This window comes from Mytilus trossulus, chromosome 5 (assembly GCF_036588685.1).
Source record: "Mytilus trossulus isolate FHL-02 chromosome 5, PNRI_Mtr1.1.1.hap1, whole genome shotgun sequence".
Classification (NCBI taxonomy): Eukaryota; Metazoa; Mollusca; class Bivalvia; order Mytilida; family Mytilidae; genus Mytilus; species Mytilus trossulus.
In genome coordinates this window covers 74,112,280-74,125,106 of record NC_086377.1, presented here as the reverse complement: position 1 = coordinate 74,125,106, position 12,827 = coordinate 74,112,280, and the positions used below count along the sequence as shown (strand labels likewise).

The 12,827-nt window shown below is 34.4% G+C and overlaps 1 protein-coding gene across 1 annotated transcript in view; it reads left to right on the top strand.

Annotated features, from left to right (window-relative positions):
- Window positions 1–12,827, top strand: part of LOC134718294 (kinase D-interacting substrate of 220 kDa B-like) — a 34,777-nt gene that overhangs the window by 15,812 nt on the left and 6,138 nt on the right. The window contains exon 7 of the mRNA XM_063580788.1: window positions 2,899–2,988. Within this exon, the coding sequence (XP_063436858.1) occupies window positions 2,899–2,988 (90 nt within the window). The remainder of the gene's footprint in view (window positions 1–2,898; window positions 2,989–12,827) is intronic.

Genomic DNA, 12,827 nt, shown 5'->3' with positions numbered 1-12,827 from the left:
TCGTCATACTCCACCAACACACCTATCACCAATCCTACACTACTGACAAAACTCCAATCTCATTATACTCAACCAACACAGCTAACACCAATCGAACACTACTGACACAACTACCATCTCATCACATTCCATCAACAGATCTTACACCAATCATACACTATTAATAAAACAACCATCTAATTATACTCCAGCAACACATCTTACTACCATCTAATCACATTCCACTAACCCACCTCCCACCAATCATACACTACCAACATACATGCAATTAATCATACACCACCAACATACCTCCTACCAATCATACACTACCAACATACCTGCAACCAATCATACACTACCAACATACTTTCAACCAATCAATGACATTTCACCAATACACCTTACACCAATCATACACTACCATCATAACTACCATCTAATCACATTCCACCAATACACCATACACCAATCATACACTACTGACACAACTACCCTCTCATCATACTCTACCAACACACCCTACACCAATCCTACACTACTGACACAACTACCATCTCATCATACATCACCAACACACCTAACACCAATCCTACACTACTGACACAACTACCATCTCATACTCCGCCAACACACCCTACACCAATCCTACACTACTGACACAACTACCATCTCATCATACTCCACCAACACACCTAACACCAATCCTACATTACTGACACAACTACCATCTCATCATACTCTACCAACACACCTAACACCAATCCTACACTACTGACACATTTACCATCTCATCAAACTCTACCAACACACTTAACACCAATCCTACACTACTGACACAACAAACATCTCATCATACTCCACCAACACACTTAACACCAATCCTACATTACTGACACAACTACCATCTCATCATACTCTGCCAACACACTTAACACCAATTGTACATTACTGACACAACTACCTTCTTATAATCTACCAACACAACTAACACCAATCATACACTACTGACACAACTACCATCTCATCATACTCCACCAACACACCCTACACCAATCATACACTATTAACACTAATACCATCTCATCATACTCCGCCAACACACCTAACACCAATCCTACACTACTGACACAACAACCATCTCATCATACTCCACCAACACACCCACACCAATCCTACACTACTGGCACAACTACCATCTCATCATACTCTACCAACACACCCTACACCAATCATACACTACTGACACAACAACCATCTCATTATAATCACCAACACACCTAACACCAATCCTACATTACTGACACAACTCCAATCTCATTATACTCAACCAACACAGCTAACACCAATCAAACACTACTGGCACAACTACCTTTTCATCATACTCTACCAACACACCCTACACCAATCATACACTACTGACACAACAACCATCTCATTATAATCACCAACACACCTAACACCAATCCTACACTACTGACACAACTACCATCTCATCATACTCCACCAACACACCTAACACCAATCCTACACTACTGGCTCAACTACCATCTCATCATACTCTACCAACACACCCTACACCAATCATACACTACTGACACAACAACCATCTCATTATAATCACCAACATACCTAACACCAATCCTACACTACTGACACAACTACCATCTCATCATACTCCACCAACACACCTAACACCAATCATACACTACTGACACAACTACCATCTCAATCCTACACTACTGGCACAACTACCATCTCGTCATACTCCACCAACACACCTATCACCAATCCTACACTACTGACAAAACTCCAATCTCATTATACTCAACCAACACAGCTAACACCAATCGAACACTACTGACACAACTACCATCTCATCACATTCCATCAACAGATCTTACACCAATCATACACTACTAATAAAACAACCATCTAATTATACTCCAGCAACACATCTTACTACCATCTAATCACATTCCACTAACCCACCTCCCACCAATCATACACTACCAACATACATGCAATTAATCATACACCACCAACATACCTCCCACCAATCATACACTACCAACATACCTGCAACCAATCATACACTACCAACATACTTTCAACCAATCAATGACATTTCACCAATACACCTTACACCAATCATACACTACCATCATAACTACCATCTAATCACATTCCACCAATACACCATACACCAATCATACACTACTAACAAAACTACCATCTAATTATACTCCAGCAACACATCTTACTACCATCTAATCACATTTAACTAACCACCTTACACCTATCATAAACTATTAACAAAACTATCATTTAATGACATTCCACCAATACACCTTACACCAATCATACATTATTAACAAAACTACCATCTAATCATACTCCACAAATACACCCTACACCAATCAAACACTATTAACAAAACTACCATCTAATCACATTCCACCAACACATCTTACATCAATCATACACTATTAACCTAACTACCATTCAATTATACTCCAGCAACACATCTTACTACCATATAATCACATTCCACCAACACATCTTCATACACTATTAACACAACTACCATTTAATTATACTCCAGCAACACATCTTACACTACCATCACAACTACCATCTTATCACATTTCACCAACACACCCTACACCAATCATTCAATAATTTTTTTAACAGCAAAATCTCAAATAGTATTCATTGAGCTCTTTATAATGGCATTTCATATTTGTTTTTGGTTTAGGTTCACTGGTTTTTATTTCAAGTATATATAAATAAGACAACATTCTGCATTGTATAGGTAAAAGTAATGCAACAGTTACCTATTATTTAACGTTTTACAGTTTTTGAAATAAAAGATATATATGTGTATAATTAATGAAAGATTATTTGATTGTATTTCAGGGTAAGACTCCTTATGATCTGGTAAAAATAGGATACTATGATGATGAAGAGGAAAAAAAGAAGAAGGAAGAAGTGATGGACTTCCTTAAGGTAAATAGTCTTGTCTTACTTTAAAAGCTATTCACAGATTATGAGAACCAAAACAGACTTGGAACAAAGAAATTACAATTAAACAGTTGCCTGTAGTTTTCAATGTCATTGTAGTAATTTTTGTAAGTTGACAATTCCAAGCTTGTTGCCTAATACATGAATATACATGTTGGCATATGTGAAAGACTAATGTTTAAAATCTGTGTTCTCATCTGTTGGATGTCTCTTTTTTTTAGCTCACATGGCCCATAGGGCCAAGTGAGCTTTTCCCATCACTTGGCGTCCGGCGTCGTCCGTCGTCGTTAACTTTTACAAAAATCTTCTCCTCTGAAACTAATGGGCCAAATTTAACCAAACTTGGCCACAATCATCATTGGGGTATCTAGTTTAAAAATTGTGTCCGGTAACCCGCCAAACCAACCAAGATGACCGCAATAGCTAAAAATAGAACATAGGGGCAAAATGCAGTTTTTGGCTTATAACTCAAAAAACCAAAGCATTTAGAGCAAATCTGACATGGGGTAAAATTGTTTATCAGGTTAAGATCTATCTGCGCTGAAATTTTCAAATGAATCGGACAACCCGTTGTTGGGTTGCTGCCCCTAAATTGGTAATTTTAAGGAAATCTAACTGTTTTTGGTTGTTATCTTGAATATTATTATAGATAGAGATAAACTGTAAACTGCAATAATGTTCAGCAGAGTAAGATTTACAAATAAGTCAACATGACCAAAATGGTCAGTTGACCCCTTTAGGAGTTATTGCCCTTTATAGTCAATTTTTAACCATTTTTCGTAAATTTTAGTATTCTTTTACAAAAATCTTCTCCTCTGAAACTACTAGGCCAAATTAAACCAAACTTGGCCACAATCATCATTGGGGTATTTTGTTTAAAAATTGTGTCCGGTGACCCGCCAAACCAACCAAGATTACCGCAATGGCTAAAAATAGAACATAGGGGCAAAATGCAGTTTTTGGCTTATGACTCAAAAACCTAAGCATTTAGAGCAAATCTGACATGGGGGTAAAATTGTTTATCAGGTTAAGTTCTATCTGCGCTGAAATTTTCAGATGAATGGGACAACCCGTTGTTGGGTTGCTGCCCCTAAATTGGTAATTTTAAGGAAATTTAACTGTTTTTGGTTGTTATCTTGAATATTATTATAGAAAGAGATAAACTGTAAACTGCAATAATGTTCAGCAGAGTAAGATTTACAAATAAGTCAACATGACCAAAATGGTCAGTTGACCCCTTTAGGAGTTATTGCCCTTTATAGTCAATTTTTAACCATTTTTCTGAAATTTTAGTATTCTTTTACAAAAATCTTCTCCTCTGAAACTATTAGGCTAAATTTAACCAAACTTGGCCACAATCATCATTGGGGTATCCAGTTTAAAAATTGTGTCCCAAACCTACCAAGATGGCCGCCATGGCTAAAAATAGAACAATGGGGTAAAATGCAGTTTTAGGCTTATTACTAAAAAAACCAAAGCATTTAGAGCAAATCTGCTAGGGGTTAAATTGTTTATCAGGTCAAGATCTATCTGCCCTGAAATTTTCAGATGAATCGGACAATCCGTTGTTTGGTTGCTGCCCCTAAACTGATAATTTTAAGGACATTTTACTGTTTTTGGTTTTTATCTTGAATATTATTATAGATAGAGATAAACTGTAAACAGCAATAATGTTCAGCAGAGTAAGATTTACAAATAAGTCAAACGACCGATATGATCAATTGACCCCTTTAGGAGTTATTGCCCTTTATAGTATATTTTTAACCATTTTTCGTAAATCTTAGTAATCTTTTACAAAAATCTTCTCCTCTGAAACTACTGGGCCAAATTAATCCAAACTTAGCCACAATCATCTTTGGGGTATTTAGTTAAAAAAAATGTGTGGCGTGACCCTGCCAACCAACCAAGATGGCCGCCAGGGCTAAAAATAGAACATAGGGGTAAAATGTAGATTTTGGGTTATAACTCTTAAAACCAAAGCATTTACAGCAAATCTGACATGGGGGTAAAATAATCTATTAGGTCTAGATCTATTTGCCCTGAAATCTTCAGACAAATCGGACAACCTGTTGTTGGGTTGCAGCCCCTGAATTAGTAGTTTTAAGGACATTTTGCAGTTTTTGCTTATTTTCTTAAATATTATTATAGATATAGATCATGATAGATAAACTGTAAACAGCAATAATGTTCAGCAAAGTAAGATCTACAAATAGATCAACATGACCAAAATTGTCAGTTAACCAATTAAGGAGTTATTGCCCTTTATAGTCAATTTTTAACCAATTTTTCTAAAATTTTAGTATTCTTATAAAAAATCTTCTCCTCTGAAACTTCTTGGCCAAATTTAACCAAGCTTAGCCACATTCATCATTTGGCTATCTAGTTTTAAAAATGGTTGGTGTGACCCTGCCAAACCAAGATGGCCGCCATGGCTAAAAATAGAACATAGGGGTAAAATGTAGATTTTGGCTTATTACTCTAAAACCAAAGCATTTAGAGCAAATCTGACATGGGGTAAAATAATCTATTAGGTCAAGATCTATCTGCCCTGAAATTTTCAGACAAAACAGACAACCTGTTGTTGGGTTGCTGCCCCAGAATTAGTGATTTTAAGGACATTCTTGCAGTTTTTAACCGGATTTTTGTGACAAAAATGTCGGTAATTGATTTGGGGATGTACGGCGGGCGGGCGGGCGGTTGGATAATCGGGTGGGAGGGAAAAATGGAGTTTCCAGTCGTGTCCGTGCATTTACGCATGAATTGTTCTTCCAAAGCTTCCCAAATTTTAATATATTGTTACTGATGACAAAATGGAGGTCAAGTTCAATAATGATGATTTTGACTTTTACCGTTCAGGAGTAATGGTTCTTGAAAGATAAAAAAATGGAGTTTCCAGTCGTGTCCGTACATTTACGCATGAACTGTTCTACCAAAGCTTCCCAAATTTTAATATGTTGTTACTGACGACAAAATGGAGGTCAAGTTCAATAATGACGATTTTGACTTTTACAGTTCAGGAGTTATGGTTCTTGAAAGATTAAAAATGGAGTTACTAGTTGTGTCCGTGCATTTAAATATGAACTGTTCTACCAAATCTTCCCAAATTTTAATATGTTGTTACTGATGACAAAAATGAGGTCAAGTTAATAATGACGATTTTGACTTTTACTGTTCAGGAGTAATGATTCTTGAAAGATCGTAAAATGGCGTTTCCATTCACGTTGTTGAATTTACTCATGAACCATTCAATCTAAACTTTTCAAATTTTAATATGTTGATACTGATGACAAAATAGAGGTCAAATTTGATATTGACGATTTTCACTTTCACCATTTATCAGTAATGGTTCTTGTGATTTTGCCAGGACACAAATAAATGTTAATAAATCCGGTTTGCTGTCGTTGTGACAGCCTCTTGTTGGTTATTATCTTGAATATTATAATAGATAGAGATAAACTGTAAACAGCAATAATGTTCAGCAAAGTAAGATCTACAAATAAGTCAACATGACCAAAATTTCAGTTTACCCCTTAAGGAGTTATTGCCCTTTATAGTCATTGTTATGCCCCATCTACGATAGTAGTAGGGGCATTATGTTTTCTGGTCTGTGCGTTCGTTCGTCCGTCCGTCTGTCCCATGTCAGGTTAAAGTTTTTGGTCGAGGTAGTTTTTGATGAAGTTGAAGTCCAATCGACTTCAAACTTTGTACACATGTTCCCTATGATATGATCTTTCAAATTTTAATGCCAAACTAGAGTGTTTACCCCAATTTCACGGTCCATTGAACATAGAAAATGATAGTGCGAGTAGGGCATTCGTGTACTGTGGACACATTCTTGTTTAACAAATTTTCATAAATTTTTGTAAATTTTTATACGACCGCAAATTTTGAAAAAAATTTCGTCGTATATTGCTATCACGTTGGCGTCGTCGTCGTCGTCGTCGTCGTCGTCGTCCGAATACTTTTAGTTTTCGCACTCTAACTTTAGTAAAAGTGAATAGAAATCTATGAAATTTTAACACAAGGTTTATGACCATAAAAGAAAGGCTGGTATTGATTTTGGGAGTTTTGGTCCCAACATTTTAGGAATTAGCGGCCAAAAAGTGTCCAAATAAGCATATTCTTGGTTTTCGCACTATAACCCTAGTTTAAGTTAATAGAAATCTATGAAATTTTGACAAAAGGTTTATGACCTCAAAAGAAAGGTTGGGATTGATTTTGGGAGTTTTGGTTTCAACAGTTAAGGAATTAGGGGCCAAAAAAGGGCCCAAATAAGCATTATTCTTGGTTTTCGCACAATAACTTAAGTTAAAGTAAATAGAAATCAATGAAATTTAAACACAATGTTTATGACTACAAAAGGAAGGTTGGTATTGATTTTGGGAGTTTCGGTCCCAACAGTTTAGGAATAAGGGGCAAAAAAGGGACCCAAATAAGCATTTTTCTTGGTTTTCGCACCATAGCGTTAGTATAAGTAAATAGAAATCTATGAAATTTAAACACAAGGTTTATGACTATAAAAGGAAGGTTGGTATTGATTTTGGGAGTTTTGGTCCCAACAGTTAAGGAAAAAGGGGCCCAAAGGGTCCAAAATTAAACTTTGTTTGATTTCATCAAAATTGAATAATTGGGGTTCTTTAATATGCCGAATCTAACTGTGTATGTAGATTCTTAATTTTTGGTCCCGTTTTTAAATTGGTCTACATTAAGGTCCAAAGGGTCCAAAATTAAACTAAGTTTGATTTTAACAAAAATTGAAACCTTGGGGTTCTTTGATATGCTGAATCTAAAAATGTACTTAGATTTTTTATTATTGGCCCAGTTTTCAAGTTGGCCCAAATCGAGGTCCAAAATTAAACATTGTTTGATTTCATCAAAAATTTAATAATTGGGGTTCTTTGATATGCCAAATCTAACTGTGTATGTAGATTCTTAATTTTTGGTCCAGTTTTAAAATTGGTCTAAATTAAAGTGCAAAGGGTCCAAAATTAAACTAAGTTTGATTTTAACAAAAATTTAATTCTTGATTTTTGATTATGGGCCCAGTTTTCAAGTTGGTCCTAATCCGGATCTAAAATTATTATATTAAGTATTGTGCAATAGCAAGTCTTTTCAATTGCACAGTATTGTGCAATGGCAAGAAATATCTAATTTCACAATATTGTGAAATAGCTAATTTTTTTTTAATTAAGAGTTATCTTTCTTTGTCCAGTATAGTAAGCAAGAAATATCTGCAAGAATTTTTTTTAATTGGAGTTATCTTTCTTTGTCTAGAATCAACTTAAATCTTTGTTATATACAATGTATATTCACTGTTTACTACCAACTGATAAATTTAATTAATCTTTACCATTCATTGATAACAAGCAGTTTTTTTACATCTTAATATTTTATTATGTATTTAAATGAGTAGTAATTGTTGCAAACTCCATTAGAATATTTTAATTGAAGTTAGTTTTGGAATAAGGGAAAGGGGGATGTGATTAAAAACTTGGGTTCAATTTTTCTCATTTGAAATTTCATAAATAAAAAGAAAATTTCTTCAAACATTTTTTTGAGAGGATTAATATTCAACAGCATAGTGAATTGCTCTAAGAGAAAACAAAAATTTTAAGTTCATTTGAATACATTCATTCTGTGTCAGAAACCTATGCTGTGTCAACTATTTAATCACAATCCAAATTTAGAGCTGAATCCAGCTTGAATGTTGTGTCCATACTTGCCCCAACCGTTCAGGGTTCAACCTCTGCGGTCGTATAAAGCTACGCCCTGCGGAGCATCTGGTTAGAATATGTTTTCCACTGTAATTACTGGGCCAAGTTCATTATAGATAGAGATAATTGTAGCAAGAAGAATGTCCAGTAAAGTTAGATCTACAAACACATCATGATCACCAAAACACAATTTTGTCATGAATTTATCTGTGTCCATTGTGTAATATGCACATAGACCAAGGTGAGCGACACAAGCTCTCGAGGGCCTCTAGTTTTATACACCAGTCAAAATTTTGACGGGACATATTATGGTATACAAATGTCCGGTGTCTGTCTGTCTGTCCGGCATAAACATGTCGCACCATAACTTGAGAACGCCTTATTTAAATTTCGTGAAACTTAATATAGTTGTTTCTTATGATGGTCAAATGTTTTGTATACTTTTTGGTAAAAATAAGATTTAAACTTTTATGAGTTACGGCACTTTGTAACTAAAACAGTGGTGTGATTCTTTTTCACATGTCGCACCGTATCTCAAAAACGATTCTTGATTATTGCTTGAGTATTGCTTAAAACTTTACACACTTCTTAGTTACATTATAATCTGTTTATCACTTTTTGGTGATGATTATAAATTTCATTTTTGAGTTATTGAGTATTTTGTAAAAAAGGGGGAGTTTTTTTTTACATGTTGCGCCGTATCTCAAAAATCATTTATGATTATTACTTAAAACTTTACACACCTCTTTGTTATATTAATCTAAAGATCTGTATACTTTTTGGTGATGACTCAAAATTTTATTTTGAGTTATTGAGTATTTTGTAAAAAGGATCTGTTGTAAATAGATATAGGAAGATGTGGTGTGAGTGCCAATGAGACAACTCTCCATCCAAATAACAATTTAAAAATTAAACCATTATAGGTAAAAGTACGGCCCTCAACACGGAGCCTTGGCTCACACCGAACAACAAGCTATAAAGGGCCCCAAAATTACTAGTGTAAAACCATTCAAACGGGAAAAAATAGACTATTTTCATATTACTGGCTTTTGACTCCGGATATATGTTCCATTTTTGTCTCGCCTGTGACGAAAGTCACAGAGTGAGACATAGGTATTACTATCTGGCGGCGGCGTTAACTATTTGTATAAAACTTTATATTTCAGAAGGTAGAAGACCTGGATGCTTCATACTTTGTATACAGATACCTTATGTTAGGAAGTTTCCGTCTGTCATATTTCCATTGTCCTTGACCTCATTTTCATGGTTCAGTGACTGCTTGAAAAAAAATTGGATTTTTTGTTATGTGAATTTCTCACTTATGAGTAAAAGGATAACTATATTTGGTATATGGGTTCCTTGCAATGTCTACATGTCCGTCAGGGTTCACCTGACCTCCACCTCATTTCATGGATCAGTGATCAAGGTTAAAGTTATGTGATTAGGTCCGTTTCTCGGATACTCTAAGGAGTAGTACAGCTATGTATGGTGTATAGAATGATTGTAAGGGGTACATATCAGTCTGGCAGGTTTCATCTGACCTTGACCTCATTTTCACAGTTCATTGGTTAATGTTAAGTTTTTGTGTTTTGGTCTGTTTTTCTAATACTATAAGCAATAGGTCAACAATATTTGGTGTATGGATTAATGATTGTAAGGTGTACATGTCTGTCTGGCAGGTATCATTTGTCCTTGACCTCATTTTCATGGTTCATTGGTCAATGTTAAGTTTTTGTGTTATGGTCTGTTTTTCTAATACTATAAGCAATAAATCAACTATATCTTGTGTATGGAATGATTGCAAGGTCTACATGTCTGTCTGGCAGGTGTCATTACTTGACCTCATTTTCATGGTTCATTGGTCAATGTTAAGTTTTCATGGTTTGGTCTTTTTCTTGTGTACTATAAGCAATAGGTCAACTATGTTTGGTGTATGGAATGATTGAAAGGTGTATATGTCTGTCTGGCAGGGTTCATCTGACCTTGACCTCATTTTCATGGTTCGTTGGTCAGTGTTTAGTTTTCCTGTTTAAGTCTGCTTCTTAGATACTATAAGCAATAAGGTCAACTTTATTTGATGCATGGAATGATTGTAAGGTGTACATGTCTGTCTGACTTGGTTTATATGACCTTGACCTCATTTTCATGGATTATTAATAATTTTAAGTTTATGTGATACTTGTAGTGAAACTTTATCTTTAGGACTATCAACATAAAACCAATCATGGTTAGTAAAGCAGGCGAGACATTTCAGCGGGTGCACTCTTGTCCGAAATATTCCGTGTTACTTTTCTAAAAACCATATATACTTATATTGGGTGAATGCCCCCCAGACTAGGCAAGTTAGTCGGGGGTCAAGAGACCTTTTGTCTATAATTTTGAAAATCATTATAAAGAGAAAATCTGACAAGTGCTAAAATATTCATGATGTTGAGCTCTGCCAATTGTCTATACTTGTCAAAACCATCAGATGACTTCTTGTAGGATTTATTGCCCCCAAATGACAAATTTTACCATTTTTTTAATTTTTGCCTACTATCTTGAAAGGTATAATAGATACAGCGGTGAAGATGATGAACAAGACAAATTCTACAGATAGGTGAACATGGTCAAAATTGTCTATAGACTCCTTATTAGAGTTATTGCCCTTCGCTGATGATTTTGACCAATCTTTCCGTTTTTTGCCTTCTATCTTAAAACTATATTAGACAGATAGAAAATTAGCTGGACAAAAATGATCAGCGAAACAAAATCTACAATGAAGACAATATGGAGGAAATGGTTAGACGACTCCTTTTTGGAGTTATTGCCCTTAAAGACGATTTTCACTTATTTTTGTGTTTTGTCATAAATGATAGAAAATTATAATAGATAAATATACACTTTAAATCACAAAATGATCAGCAAGTCAAGATCTACTAACAATTCAAATTTTGACGATATAGTTAAGTAGAATGACTCTTTATAGGAGTGATTGCCCTTAAATGAGGATTTTGTTTATCTTCTTTTGTGTTTTGAGCAAAAACTAAAGAAGTTAGATAGAAACTAAACAGGCTAAATGATAAGCAATACGAGATCATCTAAACTGATTTTTGTCGTGAATTCTATTCTTGTCTACAATGTTGGAGAGTGTCTGTTGTTGAATATGCACATAGACCAAGGTGAGCGACACAGGCTCTTTAGAGACTCTAGTTAAAAGTTATCTAGTAAATACAATCTAGTTAATCCTGCAGCCATATTAATTTTTATGCAAGGAGAAGTATTTAGATATATATTGAAATTCTCAAAACAGAAAGAGTTGTTCAACATGTTCAACAAGAAAGAAAAGATATATATATATATATCTGTCATTTGTGGATAGATGTCTTATTGGCAGTCTTACCCCAGATGTCTATAGTTGTATACCATATTCATTATACATGTATTAGAATATTATTATTAGTATATTAGTAAAACTTTATAAAACAAATTCTCTTAATAATACAATAAATATGTCTCCTGTCTTACACACTTGATAATATATAAATTAATGCATAAATATGTTGTCTAATTTTTTCTTCACTGTGAAAAGTTAAGAAGACACTTAAAATATCACTATTTTGAACTAAATGTGCATACACACTTATTCAAAATGGTGGAAATTCTAATGCAATGTACTTTTTTAGGGTATTGTGACAGTGTGATCCCTTTTAACATTTGCCCCTAATCATGCTAATAATAACTATTAATTACCAAAATCTTGAATATTTGATATATCTTATAATAAAAAAAATACTGTTTGTTTTTTTATTTTTATGTTATGAGTTAAAGTAAATACCTGTAGAAAAATGTATAAAAACATCTGCTTCCCTTAATTTTGCCTCAAACTCTGTGTACATTTACAATAAAATTTCCTGTCTTCTTGTACTTTACACATGTACACAGAGATAAATTGAAAACAGATGGGGCACATAACATTTATATCACCAGCTCATATTTCTAATTGCTCAACTTTTGCTCAACTACATGAAAAGTTAAACCAAAGATCAATTGCTCAACTTTTCTTCAACTACAAAAAAAAAATCAAAGTCTAAATGCTCAACTTTTGCTCAACTATATGAAAACCAAAGA